This window comes from Pararge aegeria, chromosome 15, assembly GCF_905163445.1.
Source record: "Pararge aegeria chromosome 15, ilParAegt1.1, whole genome shotgun sequence".
NCBI classification, from domain to species: domain Eukaryota; kingdom Metazoa; phylum Arthropoda; class Insecta; order Lepidoptera; family Nymphalidae; genus Pararge; species Pararge aegeria.
In genome coordinates, this window is record NC_053194.1 from 5,479,229 (window position 1) to 5,505,738 (window position 26,510).

Here is a 26,510-nt window from a genome sequence, read left to right on the forward strand (position 1 = left end):
TGGAACAAATAAGATCTTTACTTTGAACCTAACAAGATCTTACCAAACAATTAACCTTATATTTTTGTGTATTGGCTGCCAAATTTAGGCACTACTGAAGTCGATATTTGTATTAAAATCTAGCTTTTACTGTGAAATAATGTTTAGTTATGCCATTGGTTTTTTTTTTCATGATAATTAGTATATATTTCATAAATTCGGATTACAGTAAGTATCCTCTAGTAAGAAATTAACGTTCAACAAGGTTTGTAGGATAGAACTAGAATTGATTTCATTTCAGTCTACATTTAATGGCATAATAGAAGGACCTTACAATGGAAGAGTAAGAATAAAAAATATTTAAGCATAAAACTTATATTCCATATTTGTACAAATATATCTACAATTTACATTCAATAAATAATAGTTACTACCATGAGGAATTGTACTGTAATGATATATTACTATTTGTAGATAAGGTTTGAAATTAGAAGCAAAAGCATTTGTTAAAATAAAAAATAAAATTGGTTTTGTTTCATCACAAAATACTCATGCATATCTAAATGTAATAGTTATCAGCTGATAACCTCCCAAACCATGATCACAATATTTTTACATGTTCAGTACCTACACAAAGGTTCTTAAATTGCTCTAAGAAACTCAACAAATATCATTCCAGTAAAATTAAGTATTTCTTTAACCCAAGGGGGCATGGCCTAGATTATTTAATTGGTTATAAATTTACTAAAATCAGTCCAGTAGTTCAAGTGTTATATTAAAACATTTCCAAAACTTATTTTTTTACTACTGAAGTATGTATATATGGGAAAGGTTTCCTAATTTTAAGCTATGTCCACATAACAATTTTACTTTCTTATTTCTAACAATTCCTTTTAAGTTATTTGCCGAATCTTTGATCACATTTATTGTATTTATACAAAGCACCTAGATAGCTATTAATGTTAATATTATGGTTAACAGACAATTGGATAAATTCTGAGAGTCTAATGTGCCATGGTAAGAGACCAAATGTAGAGCAGAGGGGTCCTGTGTATAAGACTAATTCTGGATCTGGTATAGAGGGGTATAAATGCATAAGGGTTTCACTAAATTCTTGCGCTGTATATTCCTCAGAACACCTGTTACTTTGCAAATGCTCTTTAGCGATAAGTTTTATACACTGGGCAATTTTAAGCCTCCCATCGCTTTCAGAAAATATATTAATATAAACTGTGTGTGCTTGTGTTCCATTTGTGTAGCCATTTAAATCTGGCTTGTTTGACCATTTAATGCATCCTGGAACACCTTTCTTTCTTCTCTCTATCTCCATAAATAAATCTTCCTCATTTTTTTTTAATTGACCTGTAAAATAAAAAACAAATCATTATTCCAATAAATGATAATAAAATGGAGATATACCAAAGCCAACAAGACAAAAATTATTTTCTATTGAATCAGCGTGAAATCAGCTTAGATAAACACTTTATATAAAGTTGATTTTGTTTTAAGTGTATACATCAAATCTTCTCCTCACTTCAAGCCTTGTTGCTTGTACACATATACCTTTAATTTTCTTCTTCTGCATGACCTTTCCATCTATGTGTAAAAAATGCATGTAACTAAAAATTATTTTACATATTCAAGAATGCTATAAATGGCAATTTATAGTAATAATTACATGCTTCATATACAATCATCCTCTAGTTGCAATTATTATCTTCAAGTACAGAAATCAAACAAGAAACGGCAGCCGATACTAGCAGTGTTACTAAAACCACACAGACAAATGCAAATCGATCCTAACAAATGTGAATTCGCCGTTATCCACAATTTGATGCAGTAGTAAAAAAATTTGAAACATTTTTACTTACATTGCATCATTTATCAAAACGATGCAAAGTAGGAATTTAAGAATATCAGTTAACTTATTCTTTACCTGTTATATCATGGAAACTGACGAAAGGTATTCCCACAATAAGACTCCAAATAACTAACAGTGCCAGGTCACTCATTGAGTGTACATTCGTGTCCACCAATACCACTAAATGTTTCAACTTCTTCTTCATATTTGGCACACTATTCAATAACATTAGAACATCTCTCTTCGTTACCTGATTATCAGGTGAAATGCACTTTTTATCACATAATCGGTAATATAAATTCTGACCAGCAACAAGTATATTTACAAAAAAATGTATCAGGATAAATAGACACTGCCGAAGTAGTCTTGACAGCATGATCAATGTTTCCAAAGACTACGTTTTAGTTTTTAATCGTACATTTTATATTAGTCCCCTTTTTAAAATTAATTTCATACTTTCACCAAGTTTTATTCAATGTGATCATTTCGTCGGCTTCCAATTTCCAATTCGTCAACTGATTGTGACATCCAATCACGAGCCAAAATGTGTAATGTCAGAATTACCAACATTATATCATAACGTACGTTCGGGAATTTGTATTGATTACTATACTACGGTTGAGAAAAATGTTTTATGTTCCGAAGAAGCAATCGACTTTACTGAATTTACAGTATTTCAACGAATAATTTTTAAAAGCCTTCTAAAACTCGTAATATTTTAGAGGTGCCAATTTGTTAGAAACAAAAGCCCCATAATCACAGTAAAATCTAAAATGTACATAAATAGAATCATCGTAACTTGAAACGATTGTCCAATAAATATTTCAGAAAAACAATATTTATTTTGAATCAACAAATAAAACTTTAAAATAACCGTATTTTTAATTCGTGGTTCACGGAACCCCTGCGCATGACTTTATCTGTATGTATGCAAATAATACCCACAGCATTCTTTCCACGATTATTTTCTTTTTATTTAAATAAAACTGGATAATACGATTTTTGATCCATTATTTAGAATATTTAAAAAAAAGCAACCTGATCCCTCTGTGAAAAATACTTTTATGGCTATATTTAAGTACTATTATTAATTTAAAATACAAACTGAGAAGAAAAACGATTGCCTAATCTCTAACTAACTAAAATTGAAATAAGTGAAAAAAAATCTAGGGGATACAGTTTGAATAGGACAACAATATAGTTGGACCTAAGGTTGGACCTCTCGGGACCTCTACTATATTACGGATGGACCCGTAGACAGAGAAGTAAATAGACAAATGGATAGCATCCGTCGCATTCACACAAGTAAGAGAACAACTTATGTATATGTCTTGTAAATAAACGAGATAAAGCGATAGGGTCTGTTGTCTCATACCGCGTGCTGGATTTTTCATGGATTAGCAAAGCACTTTGCGAAACAAGTTTGACAGTTAGCCATCGTTTTATTAGTAAGAGATACTTTTATTAGTAAGAAATTCGAGATAAACGGATTGTGAGCACAAAAATACAGACCTAACTAATTTGACATTGTTAATAACCAGCTTCCGTGAAGAATTTCTGCGAAAACATGGCTCGGTGCAGTGTTTTAGGATGTAAAAGTGATAGAGAACGTAAATTTCCGGATTTGTCGTTCCACTCGTAAGTACAATACTTTTGATTTGTTAAAAGTATAGATATTTATCGTTTATTATATTTCTATAATATACAACACAATTTACAATAGAAAATAGATCGTTTATAAGGTTTTATGCTAATTTCAATCATACATAACCTAAAGTATAATAGAGTGCAGTGTTGCCTACATTCAGCATGAAAATTACCCAAACTGCGCAGTTTAATTTATTAAAATTATAGAATTTCAAGTTTCATATGTCAATAATCATAAATTTAATTCCATGGATGTATGATACGATGTTGATGTATTAGAGAAAAAATGTATTTGGTGGAACTGTAAAAAAAAACTTGTTGACTCTGTGGTGGTGGTGGTGGTGGTTTGGTGTACTTGTTAAATTGTAATTATTACAATTCAATTTTATGATTGTAAAGAAACCTTTTAAATGCCTGTAAAACACCAAAACAATTTTTGTTAATCGTAACAAAATACAGGTGTTTACAAAAGTATATATGCAAGTAAATGATTATTGTTATATTATTACCATTATAACGTAGTTCTATTTTTTTCTGTATTTATGTTTCCCTATTCCAACTAATCACGAGCCGGAAGCCTTTCTCATAAAAATTACCAAATTGCTTCACAGAACATCGCACTAATGTTATTCCATAAACTGTTCCCTTTTTACAAATAAGTTAATTACGGAACATTAAAAATTATTATGCAGTTCCTTTAGGATATGTTTCTAAGTGCAGCTGTTTCTAATGAAACAAATGCTTAAATTTTGTATGGAACAAATAGTAATAAACAAATACCAACAAACTATAAGTGTGGTAGAAGACCTGAAATCTGAGACCTTAGAATCGGGGTAAAAAAAATATATGGCAACACTTCTCAAATATACTCTGTCTCACAAGCGGCACGCTAACCATTCGTCTATTTACTTTCATAGGTTGGACCCATGTTGGATTTTTTATTCTTTCCCATAGGCAACAGGCAAAAGTATATGACCGTACAGGCATGTCTTCAGTGTTTAACTCCTGTTGGACTTGGACCTGTCAATTTAGGTTTGAAATTTATTACCTTTATTATTCATTGTTCTTAGGTATTACCATACTGAATGTTGAATGAGCACCTTTTTATCATCTTGCTTTGAGAGCAGAAAAACGACATTGCTCTGGAAATCATTTTAAATACAAAAGTTCCTTGGATACGTACTTTAATCGAGCTTCGATCTTTAATTTGTTTTTTTTAATAAGCTGCTACCACACTATTCCGACATTAAAATATTTTCAAAACAAACCTATAAAATTTTAACTTCTTGGCTAAACGCTTGTTGCTGTACTTATGTATTACTCGTATTACATAAATATTATTATTATTGACATACCTATTATTATAGTTAGTAGTCGAAAATTTAAATACATTAAAGCGACCTCATTTAGCTTTATTTAATTTAATTTAATAATTATTCAAGTTTAACACGTTCCACCATTAGATTGATTGAATTTTTAGAACGTATCCGAACTGGTCAACATCCGTTTCCCGTTCCGCCATTTTTGTTTCTTTCGTATGTCAGATTTGCCTGATAGGTTAGTAAGTTACAATTATTTCTATTTTTTTAAAGTTCTAAGCTATTTATTGAGAAAAACCCCTACTAAAGTAGATATCTGTCATTAAAGGTATACAAAGTGCATTAATTTATTATTCACTATTGACTTTTAAAGGTATAAAGTTACGTATAAAGGTACTTGCGTTTGTCACAACCATGCTGCTCGTGTTATTTCAGAAACCTCAAAATGCAGCTGCACATCAGAGGACAGTCCACGCACATTCTTGATGTCAATGGAGAAGAGTCCATTGCTCAGATCAAGGTAATGTAATACCGTGTAAATTAAATTATTGAACGTAAATACGGTGTAACCTAAAATGTTAAGCGTTTTAGTTACTGGCTGATGTGGGATTCTACTCATAGGAGTGGTCAGTTTAGACGTTAAAGATTAAACCTGTATTCTAAAATAGTAAATTAGTAAAATGTCATGTTGTGTCGGTAGGCTAAGCCCTGTTGTGGCCTGTGGGTACTCTTACTGGACAGTGTTATAAAGTAACCAATTCATGATTGAATTAATGAATTTTTGAGGTATTCCTTCTTAGTATAAGTAATAAGGTAGTATATTGTGAAATGTCTTAACTCAGCTAGTCTCAGTCTTACTGATAATCTCGTCTCTTGCAGCCCAATGTATAGATACCATTCATTATTTTATCGTCTCAGCATATTAATGTCCCATTTTTGGATACAGGCCTCATAGAAGAGGGTTTTAAAGGAAATACCATGTTGCTCTTTGCTAATGCCAGCCATGAGTGTTTACTACCAACCAGTGATTACTAAATGGTAGTTATTCTGTCAAGTCGGAATATTGCCTTTGGCAATAATTTAAGGAGAACCACAAGGACCAACAGTGTCTCTCCATAACAAAATTGTTCACTTTGGAAATTAACAGGATAAAAATGTCATACTACAGTGTAAGAGAGTTTGCTAGGAATAAAATACGTAGGATAAATTTTTGACCATCGGACACATATTTGTAGTGTATTTAAATTCTGCTGCAGCATGGCAGTATATTTCATTTATATTGTTTTAGGACCGTGTAAGAGCACTGTCTGACATTGGTGCAGAGGAATTGACATTATCTGCGTGCGGTGCCCCCCTTGACGATGGCATCCTTGTGTCTGAACTGGCGTCCTCAGAACTTGACCTAACAGTGCCACTGCTTGGTGGTAAAGTGCACGGATCTCTGGCTCGTGCTGGTAAGTTTATATAATATATGTTTATGTAAATAATGTATGTTTATGTAAATAATGTATTTTAGAGCCACCACTATAGTCTTAACCACTAGGTTATCACCATAGCTAATATGTTTAAGAACATAAATAAAACTAGAGAGTTCGCAATAACAATATGTATTAGCTAGGTAGCTTGACTCGAACTGACTTTGTCATACAATATTTCAACATACCCACTTAATTCACTTTATTAAACAACAAAGTAAAAAAGTACCACATAAGTTCTTCTTAAATGTATACACTTGACTGTATATAACATACCTCCCCAAAAAGAATGATTTTACAATAACCAAAGAATATATATACTTCTAAAAATAAACTAAATCTAATCAACCAACAGAATACAAACCAAACTTAAAGCGAATATAAATCAAATAACTAATTCAAGTATAATCCCCAATTTTGATAATTATTTAGTCACTTAAGGTCTCTGGTACGGTGACTTAGAACGCATACTACATTTATTTTTGATTTTGCCTGTCCTTTCCGAGGTAGAAGGAATCCCTAACATTTCAGCCCATTGAGAAGAATCTGGTATGGTAATTATTGCCTCAGATCCTTGACTACTTCCTTCTTTTCCCTCATTTAAGTCCTCATTCATGTTCTCATCAGTTTCTTCAGTTCCTTGGTTGGGCATTGGAGTTCCATTATTTTCCTCTTTTTCTTCTGTCTGAGTTGTTGCCGCTGTTTTTTTAATTAATTGATCAATATGTCGATTAACAATCACACCATCATTGGTTTCAATCTTGTAGCTCGATGGACCTATTTTTTCGTTTATGATACCTGGTAGCCATCTTGGCCCCATATTGCTATAATTTCTGTACATTATCTGTTGACTTACATTAGTCTGTCGTGGCTTCTTTTGGTTATTGTTGCTTATCTGTTTCTCTGTCTTCTTATTTTGCAGGTTATCTGGATGCAGAGTATCTAAAAGTGTTCGTAGACGCCTCTTCATTAACAATTCGGCAGGGCTTTTGTTAGTTGTTGTGCATGGCGTACTTCTAAGCGCCAACAATAAATTAGGAATTCTAACCTCCCATGATAAGGAGTCCATTTTCTTTAGCTTATCTTTTATTGTCTGTACCATCCGCTCCGCTAACCCATTAGTAGCGGGGTGGTAGGGTGCAGTAGTCACATGCCGAATATTATTAGCCTTCAAGAACTTCTGCATTTCGCTCGATACAAAAGAAGTGCCGTTATCAGACACCAACATTTCACACAACCCGTGTGTTGCAAAAGCTGATCTCAAAAGTCTTATCACTGTAGCTGACGTTGTGTTGTTAACCATATATAGTTCAGGCCATCTTGAGTGTGCGTCAACAATTATTAAAAAATACTTGCTATGAAACGGTCCAGCAAAATCAATGTGGAGTCTTGACCATGGTCTTGCTGGTGTAATCCATTCATGACTCGTCTTTGGCGGCATATGTCGGTTTTCTAAGCACTTTGTGCAACTGCCGATTAACGATTCGACATCTTCATTGAGCCCTGGCCACCACACATAGCTTCGCGCTACTGCTTTAGTTTGTACTATTCCTGTATGTGATTTGTGTAAAACTTGTAATACCTGTTGTCTAAAGGATCTTGGCACTACTACCCTGCAACCAAGGAGTATACAGTCATTTTGCAACGACAACTCTAACCGGTGTAACCAAAACGGTCGTAATTCTCTATCTTTTACTTTTGCAGGCCACCCGCGCTGAATATAGTGTACCACTTGACACAAGGTTTTGTCTTGTCTTGTCGCTGAAGCTATGTGTTCTGCATCATAGGGAAAGTCTTCAGGTGTTTCAGCCATTAGCAAAATGTCGCATAATTGCTGTTCAGGCTGTTCTGGAACCGGTTGTGGCCATCTACTTAGGCTATCCGCACTACCAATCTTTGGTCCAGGTTTGTATGTTATTTCATAGTTATGTGAAGTAAGTGCAATAGCAATTCTAGTCAACCGAGGTGAGAGCATGTTGGGCATAGGTTTTTTGGGGTCAAAAATCCCGAGCAGTGGCTTGTGATCCGTGATTATACGAAAACGTCTCGCCATCAGGTAGTTATGAAATTTGGTAATCCCAAACATAATCGACGCGGCCTCTTTATCAAGTTGAGAGTAACGCCTTTCATGCGAATGTAACGTTCTAGATGCCATTGCAACTGGGCGATCTGTACCATCTTCCATCTCATGAGACAATACAGCTCCCACTCCGTACTCAGAACTATCACACGTGAGTATTACGGGCTTGTTTACGTCGTAATGTATCAAAGTCACGTCAAATGTAAGTAACCTTTTCGCTGTCTCAAATGCATTTTGTTCTACCTTCGTCCATTTCCAATCCTGTTCAGTATCCAATAATCGATGTAAAGGCTCAAGTATAGTCGCTTTGTTTTGTATGAATCGCTCATAGAAGTTATAAAGCCCAAGAAATGCTTGTAACTCTTTTTTGTTTTTAGGGGCTGGAGTGTTTACTATTGATTCCACCTTACTCGGTGCCGGATGTATGCCTTCCGAATCAATAACAAATCCTAAAAATTCCACCCTCTCTTTAGCGAACTTGCATTTATTTTTGTTTAAACGAAGTCCAGCTTTTTCGATTCTTTCAAGTACGACGTCTAGCCTCTCGTGCATTTCTAACATTGTACGCCCACAGATGATAATATCGTCGATCAAAACTGCAACTCCTGGTATACCAGCTAGTAACGACGTCATTAATCGTTGGAAAATTCCTGGGCATGCCTTTACACCAAATGCCAGTCTGTGCACAGTGTACAGACCCTTACATGTATTTAAAGTGAGCAGCTTTGATGTATTGTCGTCTACAATGACTTGTGTATAAGCTCGATCTAAGTCAAGAGTTGTAAAGAATTTTCCACCGGCCACCGTTGCAAAAACTTCATTAGCCGTTGGCATTGGATACGTATCGGACTCAGTTGCCTCATTGACTGTACTGCGGTAGTCTCCGCACAATCTTATTTCCCCAGACTTTTTTACTATAGGGACCACCGGGGTAGCCCATTCCGAAAACGAAACTGCTCGCAATACTCCTTCTCGCTCTAGCCGGTCTATTTCCTTCTCCACTCGTTCTCGAAGCGCATATGGCACTGGGCGAGCCTTAAGAAATCTTGGGTTTGCGCCTGATTTAACATGAATAGCTACTGGATTACCTTTGTAAGTACCAAGGCCATCCCTGAACACTTCTCCGTGATTGGCTATTACTTTTTCCATCTGTACAAGATCACCATTAGCAACAAAATTTATATTCATAGTTATTTTGAGTGGTGATAACCAATCTCGGCCAAGCAAGTTTGGCCCGGTGCCTTTAGCCACTATGACGTTCAGAACTTGAACGATATCCTTAAAACGGACCGATACAGTAGCCTGTCCTAGAAGTTTGACTGGAGTCTCGTTCCACGTACGCAGAGACAACTGCACCGGTTGTAGAGAGTCGCGCGGGAGGCGTTTGTCGAGCACGTTCCATGTGCGCTCGTTGACAAGAGAGAAACTGGCACCTGTATCTACTTGCATACGAACGCGCACGTCTGCTATTATAACCTCCACTTCGTAGGGAGGGACCCGTGCTGTACTCCGTATGCTATATATACCGTTTAAATGATCATCTTCCTCTGTTAAGTTGATGTCTCTCTTGTTATTCGTCTTATTTTTCTTTATACAAATTTTTTCAATGTGACCGCGTTTCTTGCAATATCGGCAAATCGCGTTTAAAAATCGGCACTCCCCGGGATGCCGGCTTCCACATCGATAGCACATGCGCGACGGCGTTGGTTGCACCGCGTTAACGTCCATCGGCTCGCCAGCTTCTGGAGCGGGCGTAGCTGCGTCGGCGGTCGCGCCGCTGCTGTTGCTGGCGGTGGCGTGAATCATGCGCACGTCGCGCCCCGCGCTCTCGGATGCCAACATAGCATCCACCACGTCTTGATATCTTAAGTTGTCCTTTTTCAAAAGTTCGTATTGTAATCTACTATCACTCATCCCGCACACGAGTTTGTCGCGCAACATTCTTTCTAAATCGGTAAAGTTACATTTCGAACTAAGTTTTCTCACATCAGCTATAAAGTCCGATACAGACTCACTACGTTTTTGATCGCGTTTGTAAAACTTAAACGACATCGATATTTCGTTAGGCTTCGGGCTATAGTGTTTACCGAGAAGAGTTTCTATTTCCGCAAAAGTCACTTCAGTAGCCTTTCTCGGCGTAATTAAAGCAAGTAAAGTGTCGTACACCCGCGAACCACAAACTGTAAAAAAGTTAGCGCGTTTAACATTATCTACAATGACGCCATTCGCCTCGAAACAAAACTTCAATCGATCTATATAACTGTCCCAATTTGACGATTCCGGGTTGTATTCTTCAAATCTTATTGCTTTTTTATCCATTTTGTATAATTTTCTCCACACGTCGCCACTAATATGTTTAAGAACATAAATAAAACTAGAGAGTTCGCAATAACAATATGTATTAGCTAGGTAGCTTGACTCGAACTGACTTTGTCATACAATATTTCAACATACCCACTTAATTCACTTTATTAAACAACAAAGTAAAAAAGTACCACATAAGTTCTTCTTAAATGTATACACTTGACTGTATATAACAATAGCCTAATGGTTAAGACTGGTGGTTAGGACTACAGTCTCCTTTCAGGGGGCCTAGTTTGAATCCCAGCACAAACCACTAAGTTATGTGTGCCTAATGCAATTTAAATATCACTTGCTTTTACAGTGAACGAAAACATCATTATTTTTATATTTTTTCTTGCTAGCAAGATTCAGGCGTAGGTTCAACTAATCTATAACAAAATTTGACAATATACGAATAATATGTTACACATTGCATTCTTAGTTTTACATATAAACTTCTTTCACCCCTTTGTTTTCTTTTTCTAAATTGTCTTTAAAAATACTATTTATTTTGCAATTTTCAACAGTGTGCCATTAAAAGGCTTACAAAATGTTTGTTATGTTGGAATGATGTGTTTTTCTGATGATTTGAAATTATTAATTGATTTGAATACAACAATCTATTATTGTCTAAAAAATTATAATGGAAATTTAAATAATTCTGATTATAGTCAAAGAGTCTGTAATTATTGCCTTGGTTTGTGAATTTTAGGTAAGGTGAAGGGACAGACACCTAAAGTGGAGAAGCAACAGAAGAAAAAGAAGAAGACTGGCCGTGCAAAGAGGAGGATCCAATACAACAGAAGGTTAGGACATAACTTTTGAAACTGTTATAGTCTTTAATTTACAGAATCTTTTCAACAAAGTCACACTTAATCACTTGGTGGCATTGCCTGGTGGGAAGCATTGATGCTGCATAGATGCAGATAAGTTGTATAGGTTTAACAACTGCCATACCCTTAAAAGTTGGGTTTGGACCAGGGGGTAGCCAAAGAATAAGAGAACAAATAACCTATTTCTGTCATATAAAACTGTAGGGTACACAATGCTTTTGTGCATTGTGAAGTCCACACTACTGCCTCCCATCATAAACTGCATTATCACTAAGTGGAAAAAGGTGAAAAAGATGGTATATGTTTGGGGACATTTGTGCATTAATTTATAAAAATAAAACAATATAAGCATGGTTTATATATATATATATATAAACCATGTATTGTGTATGTAATGTTGTATATATATATATATATATATATATATACACAACATTACATACAAAGTATTAGTAATGTTTCCTGGAAGAGACATATCCTAAGACAATGGCAAATATTAAAGTAGTAGAGGTATTCCAAAATCATTGTAATTTTTGTTTGACCACATTTGACCACACTTATTCTTGTTTCAGATTCGTGAATGTTGTACAGACCTTCGGTCGTCGCCGTGGCCCCAACTCCAACTCGTAGATTTAATTTGTATATAACATGCAAATATAACATCTGATTTGCGCCAATTTGATTTTTATTTATCATCCTTTTCATATCCTCGTAAAAACTAGCGAGAGTAAATGTTAAGCTTAATGCCGTCCATTTCAAGGGCAAGTAGGAGTCATCCCCTCTCACCCCCATCCCATCTTCAAGGGGTTGGAAGGTTAAAGCAATAGCGCGAGTGAGTATATAGGCGATACAGCGAAGTGACAACTAGTCACACGGTCGTCACGTAATTAATAGTCAATTTTGTGCGGGTGCTGGTCACAAAGTCTTGACTTGACTAATTAAGTACTTTCATTTAGTCTGTTTCAAAAAAATATTTTTTTCTAATATTTTTCAGTTCTAAAAATGACGTAAAAGTAACATTCTGATTTGTGTAACATGGATGTAACATGGTTCAAAAGTAACAACAATACATTCATATTCGTAACATTTTATTGTTATGAACGCAATTATTATATTTAAGTTTATTTAAAAAAGCGGCATTCGTCAAGGTCAAATGACTGGAACTTCAATAGGTAGGTAGGTACTTCTCTTTTCTGTGAGGTTTAGCTTAGGTATGTCGTAGTTTGAGAGCAGGCTAGATATATTATATAGTTATAGTATAGAGTTAGATTATATAGTTTTTCAGGTAGGTAAAAAATACATTCAAATAAAACAAAGATAAATTAACAACAAAGGTACTTTATTATATACGAATTTGCTGCGGACGTATTATTTTATATTTGTAGAATAATACCTGCTTGCATTACATTTTATAAATAAATGGGAAAATAATGCAAGCAAGTTTAGCTTATTAAGTTAAGTTTTATCTTACTTATTACTATAAACACAATTGGGTCTGGAACTTTGGTGTCAATCGGCCGATTAGTACTCCATATGACATTGAACGAAAAGAGAGCTTTACCTGCATTCGTATCCGGCTTTTCGTAAACCATTTTTCAATAAATAACTAGGTACCTATTTCATTTTTCAACGGACTAGGACTAATTATAAATTAGTCCTTTGGACAAAATGATTTTGTTGTATGCAGATAATTAATATTGCAACTTAGCTCTTGTACAATATTTTTTATCTATTTTTATACATTTGTTAGATTTTCACTTTTCTTATAATGACTAAATAAAAACCTAGTTGGGTCGGACCTAGTAGAGTATCGAGTGTTGATAGTTCTCGTTTAAAGAGATGTCACATTCGTTCTTTATTTCGAACTGGGAGTGAAAAACTACGCAGCTGTGCTTTCCATGTATGTTTAAAACTTGCGATTAATCGGTTTGTGCGGTCGTTGCTCGTTCAATAATATCAGTACCTTACCCAAATGTTCATATATAGTTCATATATAGCTTAATATTGGCACTGTGGCATACCTAAACATAATTATTATTTTATTTCCCGAATAAATATTTTGAAAATCATAGTCACTTTTAATAAAAATATGACAGGTTTTCTAGTTAAAATACGTGAGACTGGCGTGACTTCTGCTATTTGAGTTGAAGTTTGACCATTTTTGTTGACAGTTTCATTAATAATGGTTCTTAGGAGATTCAACAACGCCTCTGTCATTTTGTTTACTAGAAAACTTCCGTATATGAAAAACAATGTACCTAAGTAACTACGATGACTATGATTCTTATTTTCTATATTACACATAGACCACAGCCACAGTCGTATTCTTATGCTAATTTTGATTACAATAATAATTAAAAAAGAATCTTATCCAAAGAGTAGATTTAATGGGTATTTGGAACTTTCCCGCCTTAATATAACGGAACTTCCAAATCGATGGAGTCTCTAATTTAAGTTTTATCAATTAACGCGACAACGGAAATATTTTTAAGTATGATTTCGGTAAAAAGTTGTACAAAAACTTTTCCGCTGTCTGTAAAAAATGGCAGCTTTAAGTTACTCCCAATGTCACGTTAGGTCACTTTAAAACTTACTTTAGAAGCTCTGTAGCAAAGCTATATAATATTTCGATATCTACGTAACATAATGTAAGTATCACTTCATACGATAAGGCACAAACATTGATAACAATAATATAATAAATGCTAACCTATGATTATTATAATAAAATCACTCATTTGCACTCATGCAATACCTATAATATAACAATAGTCTTTTGTAAGACCTATATAATTTATTATATTGTCACAATATAGGTTAATTTAGTACCGCTTTTACCACTGGCGGAAACGATGCTACAATTGGGTCGTATTGTATTTTAATATGAAAAGTGAATGCATGTCAAATAACAGTAAAGCTACGTTTACACTGAATTTTATATTCATGTTACGTTACTGTTCTTGAGTAAGTAGTTAATTCTAAATGATTCTGTATTGGAAACACCTGGGTCTTGTTAAGAATAGGTAAGATGGTGAAAAGACTAGCAATGTGATTTGGTTTTTACTACTCTTATAAAAGCAAAAAGAAATGACACCTGCAAAAATATTATTTACTATGCAAAATTATTCTTTCACTTTTATCGTAAAACGTGAAAATATTTTTTTTACAATGTAAAGATAAATTAGTTTATTTTTAATAATAAGCACCTTAGTACTACGCATCCCGTATTCACTCGACGGCGCCAAATCCACTCATATTAGACTATAAAAAAGTGAACTTTATGTCGAGCGGCATAAAGTAAATTGTTATTAAAACTGTAAAAAGAGTCCGACAACTCTGTCCACCACCACCATGATTTGCTCACTCGACGTACACTTTTATACCCAGCGTTGAAACAGTGTTGGAACGGCGTTGACTCGATATATGAGTGGAGGTGATAATAAAGAATAGGTAAGAAATAATCGATCGTTTTTGCGACCGCTTCATTTCACAATGGATGGATTGGACGATAAAATGTTAGTGTGTAAACGTAGCCTTTAGTCTGTGAACAATGCGATTAACATTGGGCAAGCCTAATAAAAGCACATTTTTTCCCACGCGAATATTTTTGTCAAAAATATTGTGGTTTAAAACTTTCATATAAGGGTTTCGATCAATATTATACTAGATATGCTGCACAAAAATTGTATGTGAAGAAAAACATCTTACATCTCACTCTATATTCGTTAGTTTGTACGCGAGAAAACCAATGTGACTGCGCTTAGGTACTGAATAAGCAAAAAAAGAGACAGGTATCTTAGCTTAAAAAAGAGGCTACAAATTATAAGTTATATTTAATATTTTTAAACAGTTAACACGTACCTAACCATTACGCCTTATAAATAAAATTTAGATACGTACTTTTTCTCTTAGATTTTGTATGGGACTGCATATTTAGTACATTATTTATCGAAGATTAAGGCCCCTTGAAGCAAAGTACATAATCTAGAAGCATAGCTTATTCGTTTTCGTGTAGGTATCTACCTAGTGGAGAAGAATGGGAATTTATCAAGTGGGAATCCATGAGAGCAAAAAAACTAAAAAAAATTATAGTCAACTAAATCAGTAAAGATTGGAAAAATCACAGTGATTATAGAGAAATAATGATTAGTAATTTACTAATATAACAAAAAATTAAACCTAGGTATAAACATGTTAAAGTTTCGTTAACAGAAACATTTCCGGTGAATTGTGTTTAAAATTCTAAATTCAAAAATTGTTTATTTTACAGAAATAAAAAATGAAATAAAAAGTACAACATTTCAACAAAGTTCGCGGGCCCTTAATTGGTCTTTTTTTACATACCTAGGTAGGTTTTGTTCTCATAAGAAAATAAACTAAGAATTTCTTACTAGAAAACCCAATACCTAACAATTTATGGCTGTTTTTAAATCGAACCCCTGATTTCGGTTGATATAATCCGTAGTCGAGCTTGATCACATCTAGATAAACGAGGCAGTTATCTAAACCGTAAATAAGACATGGGTAGGTTTGTGTTTGTATTGGCATCAGATCATTTTCGTATTATCTACTAAAAGATACAGGTAGCTGTGCTACTAAATATTTCGAGTCTTTGTACTTTACTATCTACTAATCCTATTTTAAATGCATTATACAAATTAAATTGAGTCTTTGCATATACAATGTGTATTTCTTTGCATTCTCAGCACTGCCAATATTACCTACTGGAAGGAACATTTCTTGTTTATAAACATATGTTAGGTTATTTTTAGACTACTTAATAATCAAAACTATTTCGACAAACATAATAAGTATTTTAGTAACAATTTTATTAGTATCCGGAATCTTTAAAATAATATATTACACCAAATATAGATAATTAATTACGCACTTTTTAAGTTTAACTTACAAAATCGTTCTAAATCGATATGGCAAATATGTGATGCATTAAGTACAGAGGATATGTACATAATAATATATAGAAAAATATTTTTTTTCTAAAAGTCAATCTCAAAGAGAATCAACTTTACAATTTGTGTAACAAATGTAAAACAGTACGTACTTAAGTACAATAAACTAATTAACTTTTTGTTGATAAAACTATTTAGATATAATGACTACAATGACCTGATTGTAGGTTTTCAAATTTAAAACATATTAACGCCGGAGTTACGTTTTGTTATGTTTTCATTTTTCTAGTCTTAAATAAATGAGGTGCATTATTTCGTATGTAGTGCCGGATAGCCACAATACGTTCGTCCTTATAAAATAAAAGATAATATACGCTAACGACGGCGTTACGTTTGTCCAAATGGAAACGTAAACAATGGGCCTGAGACGTAAAATAGGTAGGAATATTACAGAATGTATATAAAAAATCGGAAAATAGTTCTACATAACCATCTTGATTATATCTTTCCGAACGCTCGGTTAAAAAGTTTGAACTATAAATACCTATAATTTCATAAATAAAAAAATGGGGCAGTGTTGCGTTAAAATTATATCAAATTATAAATCTAAAAATTATTAAGTAGAGTAAAGACATCGATAGCGCCCTAAAACGGACCATAGATTATTAAAAAAGTATGTCATTGATATAAATCTAAGACGGAGCTTCGCGTGCGCGTGTATTAAACGTTCAAATCTCGAAATTTAAACTATCTTTCTAAGGTTAGTTTTACCTTTTACGCAACAGTTTAAAAAAAAGTATTTTTCACTTCAATTAGTTTAAGTAGTAGGTATATTCATTGTCTTCATACTTTTGGCGAAGAAGCGAGCTTGTTCCTGGATTTCTCCCACCGGCTGATGTAGTCGATTGGATAGCACATGACAGCGGATAAGAGCAAGAATCCCCCGGAGACGTAAAAGGAGATATCGTGTTTTTGGGTTAAGTCCATGAGCCCGGCTGTAAATATAGAAGAAAGTTAGAATGTTACAAGAACATGTGCGTTAACAGGATATAATTATTACGAAGTATTAATTACTAGTTTTTCCCGGATTCCAGTAAACTCATTTCATCACTTTTCAACATCAAATTAAAAAGTTCTTTCATAATGTACGCCTATTACAGGCACTTGTGAAACGTATATGTTTCTATTATTGTAATAAATCTAGGAGGGTTCCAAACGCGTCCTAGTCTAAGAAGAACCCACTAAAATCTTAGCCGTGGTTTTTTTGTTATCAATATCTCACAGCAAGTCATTTTAAATATCATCATCGTCATCACAACAACCGATTGATGTCCATTGCTGGACATAGGTCATTTGTAGGACGTTCCAAAATCCAAGATCCTGGGCCGCTTTTGCGGCTCCCAGCGACTCGTTTGATGTCGTCTACCCTCCTCGTTGGGGGTCTACCAATACTGCGTTTATCGGTCCTGGGTAACCATTCCCATACCTCGGAACCCCATCTATTGATTCTTCGAGCTATGTCCCGCGCCCATTGAGCTTGAGCTTCGGGATTCGTTGTACTAAGTCGGTAACTCTAGTTCTTCTATGGATCTCATTTCCGATTTGATCACGTAGAGATAATCCTAACATAGCTCTCTCCATCGCTCAAGTTAACTATAAAGGAATTTAATACAAATGAAGTATACTACTATGTTTACCAGCAATGGGTCCGCCGAGAAGCGCTCCGAAGCCTTGGAATAGCAGGAAAAGACCGAAGCAGTTGGTAAGCTGCTCTAATCCAATGTACTCCACTACCAGGATTGACCGCAGGGAAGCGAAGCACGCTGCAAACAAACGAACAACTTGTTGATTCTGAGGTTAGTGCATAGGACTTATGGACTTTTGGGACTGAGGGCCAAAAAAAGCTAAAAAAAGGGTCTGTCTACTGTTGCGTTAGGTAAGCAAGACCAAGATTCCTTCTTGACTTTACTTATTTTTAAATTTATGAATAGTATTTTAAGTTTGTTAGTTACATATTGGAATTGTTATATTTTCTAATTTTTGTAACGTTTTCTAAGTCTATTTTATATGGGCCTAGTGTCCTGAATTAAACATGTAAAAAAATAGTAATAATTATCAAGTAACAAATTAGCAATTAAAATAAAATCATTTATGATTCACTGCTATGCTCTTAACTCGCTACCATCTTAGATTACATACCACTAAACTAATAAACATAATACATAATACATAAATATACTACGACAATACACACATCCCCTTCTAGCTCCAAAGTAAGCGTACATTGTGTTATCGGTACCAAGATGACAGATGAATATTTTTATGAATATTTTATATATAAATACTTATAAAATACAGATTAACACCCAGACGCAGAGAAACATTCATGCTCATCACACAAACATTTTCCAGTTGCGGGAAACGGACCCACACCCTTGGACTTAGAAAGCTGGGTCGCTGCCCACTGCGCAGATCGGCCGTCAAACAGCAATCGATGCAGATTACGGATATGGGTTTAAAAGCTCTAACGGGTTTGCTAGCTACCATCCTAGATTGCATCATTACCTTCGCTACCACCTTAGAGGGACAACATTTTAAGTAGAATAAAAAAAAAGTAAGAACACTAAGATGTATACAGCGATCGGTTTAAAAAAAATCAAAGGACAGATTAGTTAGTTATATACGTTATCATAGGATCAACTTACCCACTGCAAGACCGAAGATTGCACAATAAGCAAACTGATATAAGTTAGTGTAGCTTAATCCACTGAGCATCGTAGCAATTCCTCCGGCAGATAAGGCAATGTTGTTAAGCCACAAAGGAGATACTTTCGGCATCGACGATACCAATCCGCAGGCGACACGTCCCACTATATTCGATATTCCGATAGCAGATACCAACATCACGCTGGTATCTTTACTCATACCACTACGTTCTGCTCTTTCGGCTACATACATATAAGGGACGAAGAAGCCAAGCATTGTGAAAAAACCGCTGACGGCGAGAATGACAAAGGTGGGTGATCGGAAAAGGCTAACGTCCAACATTGTAGCCAAAGCACGTTTAACAGCTTCAGGACATAGTTTACATTTTCCGGAAGTTTCTTCTTGAGCGTCCTCTTGCGTAGGAACATGAGTTACGGCTAAATGGTAGCCGAGGGAGGTACGAGAAGTATATTTCGGAAGTCTGGCCAAACTGCCACCGAAGAAAATATCGTCACGGTAAAGAGGTCTCGCGACTAGATCGAGGTGAGAGCGTCGTGGCCGTGCGTCTCTGGTGACAACTTTAATGGGACTCGAGATGAGAGGTTCGACGTTGTCAAGGTTACTGTTGGAGTCTTCCTGCTCGTCTTTTTCCGCTACCGGGACGGCAATGAACATTGGTTTATTTGCGAGGTGGTTCTTTAATGTTCCTGTAGTTGCAGATGAGCGTCTGCTAATATGTGAGTTGCTACCACGGAATACTTCTTCAGCCGTCGGATAGCGAGTGTTGTTCGCGACTCCCATCCACGTGTGAGGGCTGATTTTGTTCGTAAACCTCATTTCTGGTGGCATGGAGATTCCGGAATCCAGTTTACTATGAAGTTTGAGCATTGAGTTCAACTTTTCTACAGCTTCTTCGTGGCGCCGCGACGCGTCGTCCTCTTCGACTTGATCGGCTAATGTTACTCTGACCGGCTTGATTGGTCTGAACAAAGAGCCGAAAAGTGTGCATAGCAGAATTAATCCTGTAATGAAAAATTACATGAAATATACAAATTTAAAAATGAATAGGTACATCTCTTACCGTAAGTAGGTAAGTACCACCGATGCACGATGCTGAAATTATCATCTAGTAGGAAGTATTGCAATTTCGGTCCACATCTCAATGAGACACTTTTAAGAGATATCAAAATAACGAATAACATAATTTCTATACACTATTAATGAGCTTCCCTCCTAAAAATGGAGTGTAATACTTTTTATCAGATAAAAAAACGCACATAACTCCGACTAGTCTAGTGTTCCGTGAATCGAACTTGGCCTCCGGATAAATGGAGGTCGAAGCTCTTACAAAGCTGTCATACTTTCCGGGACAATCATTACCATTACTAATATTATAAATCCCAAAGTGTGTTTGCTTGTTTGTCACTCCGGCGTGTCAGTTGAAAAGAGAGGATACGTTTTATTCCAGGAAAATAAAAACGGTTAACATTGTAAAAAACCGTTATAAACACAGGCGATAGCTAGTAAAATGTAATACAATACCTGCGTGTATTACTAGTGTGGTTGTCCATGCGTAATTTGATAGCAGGTATTTGGTGAGGGGCGCGAACACGAAGGTGCCGACGCCAGAGCCGCAAAGCGCAAGGCCGGTTGCGAGCGCGCGCCATCTTTCGAAGTAGAATCCCACCACCAGCACTGCTGGCATGTAGATCATGCACAAGCCGATACCTACGAAAGAGATACAGATATTGAATAGAAGTAGGCGTTACAAAGCACATGAAGGGCGTGGGTGCGGATGTAATTACAGACACGTGATATCTACGCCTCAGGACACAGGGCACGTTTTAGGATGTGTTCCTTACATATTCTGCAAAATTGCTCTGTTTATAGGCTCACCATCAGGTGGGCAATCTGCTCAAGCATAATCCAAACCATGCAATTCTGTAATCTCTCTTTATACACCACACTGAGTTAGAAAAGTGGCCACTCAAGTGCCTGTGATGCAAATTCAGGGGTCAAGGTAAGTAGGCTTACTAATAATTTCATAATACGAGTATTTGCTGGCAACTCCCAAAATATCGCCTCGTATAGTAAGAGCATAGTAAAGTATATGAATATACCACGCGTAGCGGCGACCAATGACCGGGAGTGGTTAAGTCTCAAAGCGCAAAATTCGTGCGATGCTATTTTCACGTGCCTGGCACTTAAAGAGTTTCATAAGTATCGATTCGCAGCCTCTTAACGACCTACTGCTGGGTACAGGGTCTCGCATCTCATAGAAGAGACTGTTGTTAAAGCATATACCCATGCAACAAATTTCTAACTCCGGGCTGAAACTATATCATTTATGACTGGACCCGGGATTCGAACTTAAGACCTCGTCATCCGTAGTTGAACATGCTAAGCACTAGGCCAAGGACGTGGCATAACTCTATACAGATATACGACTTTAGCTGATCAATTAATAGTCGATAAAGTAAATTAAAACCAACCTCCGACTACGCCATAAACGAGATAAAGATACTCCACGCTGGTCGCAAAATAAGAGAGAGCAAATGCGGCGCTCGCCAGTACACTGCCGACTATCGTCACCGACCGGAACCCGTATCTGAAAAATAAAATAAGATAATATTATTCTGTTACATGTTACAGTATGATGTTATAGAAGCGGTGATAGCCTAGTGAAGGGTAGACTTCTTTTTTGGTGGAACCAAGTTAGATCAACGGCGTACCTCTAAGTTTTTGGATTAATATGCGTTTAAAATTAAGCGATTCAAATATAACTAGCTTAAACGTGAAGGAAAACTTCGTGTGGAAACCTACATGGCTGAGAGTTCTCCATAACGTTATGAAAGGTGTGTGTAGTCCACCAATCTGTACTATGCCAGCATGGTTGAACTACGGCCTAAGCCCTCCCGATAATAGAGCGTTAAACGCTTTTATTTTTTTATTAATGTATAATCATAGTCATCACATAGTTGTGGCGATCTTCAATTGATTCTCCCAATCTACGCGTCTCGCTTATACCCAATATATCCCACTTTATTGATTGTAGGGCTAATTCTAATTCAGAAAGGCTATCCTCCGTTCGTAGAGTTCGGGTGTTTAGCGTTTGTGTTGTGTTTAATTAATTAATAATTTAAGTACAAAATTTTAATTCAATATTATTGTAAAACCATACCTAACCTAACAATTCAATATATTAATGTTTATTAAATTTAAAAGTATTTTTTTATTAGCGTGTATGAAATGACGTTTTGGAATTCAAGGCTATTTTATTTTATTTTATTTATTTATTTATAATCATAGTCAACCCATTATCGGCCCTCTAGAGGGCAAGGGATTTCTCTCAGGAGGAGAAAGGCCATCCACCGTACTGGCCAAGTGCGGATTGGTAGACTTCACACACCTGGTATACCTACCTTTTATATTATATGTGATGTTAATTTTACATAAAACGCAATCTATACTTACTTGTTCGCCAAGGCGGAAACGAAGGGACCCACTAAAAGGTAGAATCCTGAAAGCAAAGAGTTGACTGGTGCTACGCGAGAATTTGTAACCTGTCAACAAAAATAATGGTCGAATTAAAGTACCTTTAATAGAACATCTACTGCTCTACTATACCTTATAGTTGGTTATAATGGGATACAAACAAAATTTCTTAAACAATTTTAAACATTCTTTCGCCTAAAGAAAGCCACATTCTAAGCGAGTTATATAATTTATTATTTCAAGAATTCAGGAGGAAATAATGGTTTTTATTAAAAAAGCCAGAAGCCTGTTAATAAAAAAATATACTATGACAAATCACATATCGCCACCAAGCCCCAAAGTAATATGGGCACCTTGTGATATGGGTACCTTAGTAGGTACCCATATCGCAAGGTGCCCATATTACTTTGTTAGTACATAGCTGAATATTTTTATGAAAATAATATACATAAATAAAATAAATAAATATACTACGACAATACACACATCGCCATCAAGCCCCAAAGTAAGCGTAGCTTGTGTTATGGGTACTACGATGTCTGATGAATATTTTTATGAATAATATACATAAAATACTTATAATATACAGATAAACACCCAGACACTGAAAAATATTCATGATCATCACACAAACATTTTCCAGTCGTGGGAATCGAACCTGCGCCAATGGGCCGTCTGAATGCTTATAATATACAGATAAACACCCAGAACGCGTATAAATAATCTTTATACGAGTACACTCACTAAATGGTCCATCATACTTAGGTTATTTACCTACTTATAATATTATTATATATCTAAAAGTAAGTACATATCCTGCGTAGGGTTGGGTTTAACATGCCTGCATCCCTACTTCACTTGCATCTTAGACTGCATCCAATATCAACCAAGTAAGTGAACGTACTCTAATATCGCGCTTCACTCGGTCAATAAGGAAATTCCAATAAATTCGGGAACTTTTCAATTATGATACAATATAATTAAATCAATGATTATTTAATAAAGCTGGTAGGTACGTTTATTTCGATATTTTAAGTTAGAAGCCACATCCTGTAACCATGTAAATATGTACGTAACTTGTGTATGGCCTACTCAAAGTAAACCGAACCGAATGAGGCGATGCGATTACCTATATAAAATTACTAATTTTATTTTTATTTTGGATTAAATACCGTCCATTCAAGCAAGCATTAAGTAAAAATATGCAATAATCCAACAAAAATATCATCTTTACATATGTTTTGGGTTACTAATTCGAAGAGAATATATTCCTAACCGACAAAAATTTATTTGATTTATACAAAAATTTATTTAGCTACTTTTTTGTTGGTAGGTATAACATTTACTTTCGAAGTATGCTATTTTGTTTTTAAATTACTGTCTAGATTGTATTCCATGTTTTCGTCAAATCTCCGAACCGAATTTATGTTCAATAACCAAGCAAATCTATGAACACTTTACAACTTCCCGATACGTATTATTTACTGTGCTCTCTCGTTGACCCACTGCTCACCCACTGGCCTTGTTGGGTGACAGTGACAAGTCTGACAACTAACAACTCCGTTTACGCATGTTGCATCCGTGTATTTAATTATATAAATTAAAAATATTATATGATGAATCTACATATTCGGAAGACGAATTATTCATAAAGCAGTCCTGATTTATTTTTCTGTTCTTGTCGTCTGACTGATAAAATTAATCCGCATAGTGCGAGCATTTAACCCTTACTAATATTATAATTACGAAAGTTTGTTTGTTTGCTTGTACGCCCTAGCTAAGCAACGACTCAAATTTATTTTTAGCACAGAGTTAGCGGAAATATAGAACTAGCTCGTCCTATATCCATGGTATAATCATCATCACATCAGGGCACGGTTTCCTTCTGCAATTAGAAGGGCTAAGTCCGTAGTCCACCACGCGGGCCAAGTGTGTATTGGTGAACTTCATACGCCTTTGAGAACATTATGGAGAACTCAATAAGAACCGGTGGAGAAGGCCTTTAGTACCCTAGCACTTAATACTAGTTTTATTTTTTATTTGTGTTTAATTGCAACAAAGTGTTTCTATTTCTATTATTCTTTTCTATAATGGTATGGAGAGCATCGTGCGCGAGTCCGACTCGACTTTGCCGGTTCTTCATTACACATATATTTCACGCATTTTTGCAACGATTTCTATTTTAATCTACAGTTAGTATTTAAGCTTTAAATTTTCGAGTACGTATTTGACTTAGGAATATACAGGCTTGTATCGATGTATCGACGCATTTGTAACTAAGAATGTGAGTTCAAATAGGTACATATAATGAGAGAGTAAAGCGGTCACAGTCGGTGTAAAACGCACTTGGAAGCCAACGAAATGATGCATATATTCACGTCCAACTGAGATTGTTATGCACGGCCGTTGACCCCGCTGATCCATTTTAAACAATTATATACACCTAGTTGCACTATCCTCCCACCTCCCCCCCCATGAAATCTGCCGTCCCATAATTTTCGAAACGCCTTGCCGTCCATATTACACGGCTCTACAAAAAAAATTTTGTTCTTCGTCCTAAAGTTTATTTTATGATTTTCTGGTTAATTATTATCAAAAACGAAAAGAAAATACCTTTTTTTGGTGTAAAGTTTGCTTTTGTAATAGTTATAGTAAAAATACTCTTTTTTGAATTTTTCATAAATTATAATTATTTTAAATACATTCAAATATACCGCGCGATCAGAGTTGGGTTGTAAAGTTCAGACAGTGCTTTTAGATGGCACTCGAGTGATAAACAGTGATCAGGTGTTTTGTAGAAGTTCAGAATAACTGAAAATGTCGTCGCGAAAGTGTAAATATGATGCTGATGCATTTTGCTATATATGTGGACAATTTATTAAAGTTCGAGACGTAAAATATAAACTAAATTCATCTCTCGTTCTCTGTGAAGTGGTAAATTTAAAAACAACATGGGAGCGTATTCAGAAGAGCAAGGAGAACGTTTTCATCAGGACATTTTGAGCTTCGAACAACGTTATCAAGGCCAATACAATGAAAACATGATGGGAGACTATATTTGGGGCTTATTGAGAGAAAGTACTTACGAACATAAAAGAAAAAGTAAAAGCGTGCACTTTTAAATTATTTTCTACTTTTTTGCAACTTATTTTGATGGTAAAACTAAATAAAAATAATAAAAATGTTTAAATAGATGGTTTTATCTTTAATTGATAATTAAAACTACAGATTTTGAAAAATATTGTTCTAATCTAATCTAATTACAAAAGCAAACTTTTTCATGCTATACATATTTTTTTTGTCTAATTACAAACTCAAGAATCGAACTTTGATACTTTAAAGTCTAGGTAAAATTTCGTGTTGACCCGTGTGATATATTAGAGATGCAGTTTTACTTCACCTGGGTTGGCAAATGAGGTTACGACTTTTAAAATGATGGGTGAAAAATGATTTATTTTTTATCCACCGAGAAACTGAAAAAGTCTGCTCGACATGAACCGATTTACCACTGCATACCTGGAATTAAACGTTACTAAACTGTGTTTGATCTAAAGCACATAATGTAGGTGCTTAGGTAGGTACTTTTGTGTATTTCAAATGTGACCGGAATACTTTATAGGTTTTGTTATATATATTTAACCTTTGGTTAGAAATCTATAGGCACTCTAAAGCAAACATGATAAACCAGCCCTTTTTAATTAAATTGCTAAGAACATATCTATCATGAATTCAACCGAATTTCGCGTAAAGGGGAATAGCTTGTTTTTATATACCTTCCCATAAGACCTAAAACTTATCGTGGTTATATCATCTAATATATAAAATTCTCGTCTTATAAATAACTTCTAATATATAAATAATT

The 26,510-nt window shown here is 35.2% G+C and overlaps 3 protein-coding genes across 5 annotated transcripts in view; 1 reads left to right on the forward strand and 2 right to left on the reverse strand.

The window, feature by feature from the left end:
* Nucleotides 1-338: 338 nt before the first annotated feature.
* LOC120629999 (dehydrodolichyl diphosphate synthase complex subunit nus1) lies at nt 339-2,375 on the reverse strand. The gene is made up of 2 exons (XM_039899115.1): nt 1,916-2,375; nt 339-1,341 (listed from the first exon to the last, which is right to left on the reverse strand). Exons 1-2 carry the CDS (start codon nt 2,214-2,216, stop codon nt 878-880), a joined length of 765 nt encoding a protein of 254 aa, XP_039755049.1. The 5' UTR covers nt 2,217-2,375; the 3' UTR covers nt 339-877.
* Nucleotides 2,376-4,934: 2,559 nt separating this feature from the next.
* Nucleotides 4,935-12,214, forward strand: LOC120630000 (ubiquitin-like protein FUBI). 2 transcript variants are annotated; one of them, XM_039899116.1, is made up of 5 exons: nt 4,935-5,044; nt 5,242-5,326; nt 6,095-6,260; nt 11,417-11,510; nt 12,110-12,214. In XM_039899116.1, exons 1-5 carry the CDS (start codon nt 5,025-5,027, stop codon nt 12,165-12,167), a joined length of 423 nt encoding a protein of 140 aa, XP_039755050.1. In that variant the 5' UTR covers nt 4,935-5,024; the 3' UTR covers nt 12,168-12,214. The 2 variants fall into 2 exon arrangements, with proteins under 2 accessions (XP_039755050.1, XP_039755051.1); XM_039899117.1 differs by having other exon boundaries at nt 5,026-5,134.
* A 4,427-nt stretch (nt 12,215-16,641) lies between these two features.
* LOC120629802 overlaps nt 16,642-26,510 on the reverse strand; it is a 49,226-nt gene continuing 39,357 nt past the window's right edge. Inside the window, exons 5-10 of one of the 2 annotated variants that reach the window (XM_039898855.1) lie at nt 22,628-22,716; nt 21,646-21,761; nt 20,696-20,881; nt 19,153-20,175; nt 18,145-18,270; nt 16,642-17,442 (exon numbers count right to left, since the gene is read on the reverse strand). In XM_039898855.1, the coding sequence (XP_039754789.1) occupies nt 17,291-17,442; nt 18,145-18,270; nt 19,153-20,175; nt 20,696-20,881; nt 21,646-21,761; nt 22,628-22,716 (1,692 nt within the window). In that variant the 3' untranslated portion in view covers nt 16,642-17,290. The remainder of the gene's footprint in view (nt 17,443-18,144; nt 18,271-19,152; nt 20,176-20,695; nt 20,882-21,645; nt 21,762-22,627; nt 22,717-26,510) is intronic. The other variant, XM_039898856.1, reaches the window with a different exon arrangement.

Coding starts and splice junctions, on each gene's coding strand:
- LOC120629999 (XM_039899115.1), bottom strand. CDS start 2,216: ATGCTGTCAAGACTACTTCGGCAGTGTCTATTTATCCTGATACATTTT. Junction 1,342..1,915: donor CAGTTTCCATGATATAACAG/GTAAAGAATAAG, acceptor TTTATTTTACAG/GTCAATTAAAAAAAAATGAG.
- LOC120630000 (XM_039899116.1), top strand. CDS start 5,025: ATGTCAGATTTGCCTGATAG. Junction 6,261..11,416: donor CGGATCTCTGGCTCGTGCTG/GTAAGTTTATAT, acceptor TGTGAATTTTAG/GTAAGGTGAAGGGACAGACA. Junction 11,511..12,109: donor AGGATCCAATACAACAGAAG/GTTAGGACATAA, acceptor TTCTTGTTTCAG/ATTCGTGAATGTTGTACAGA.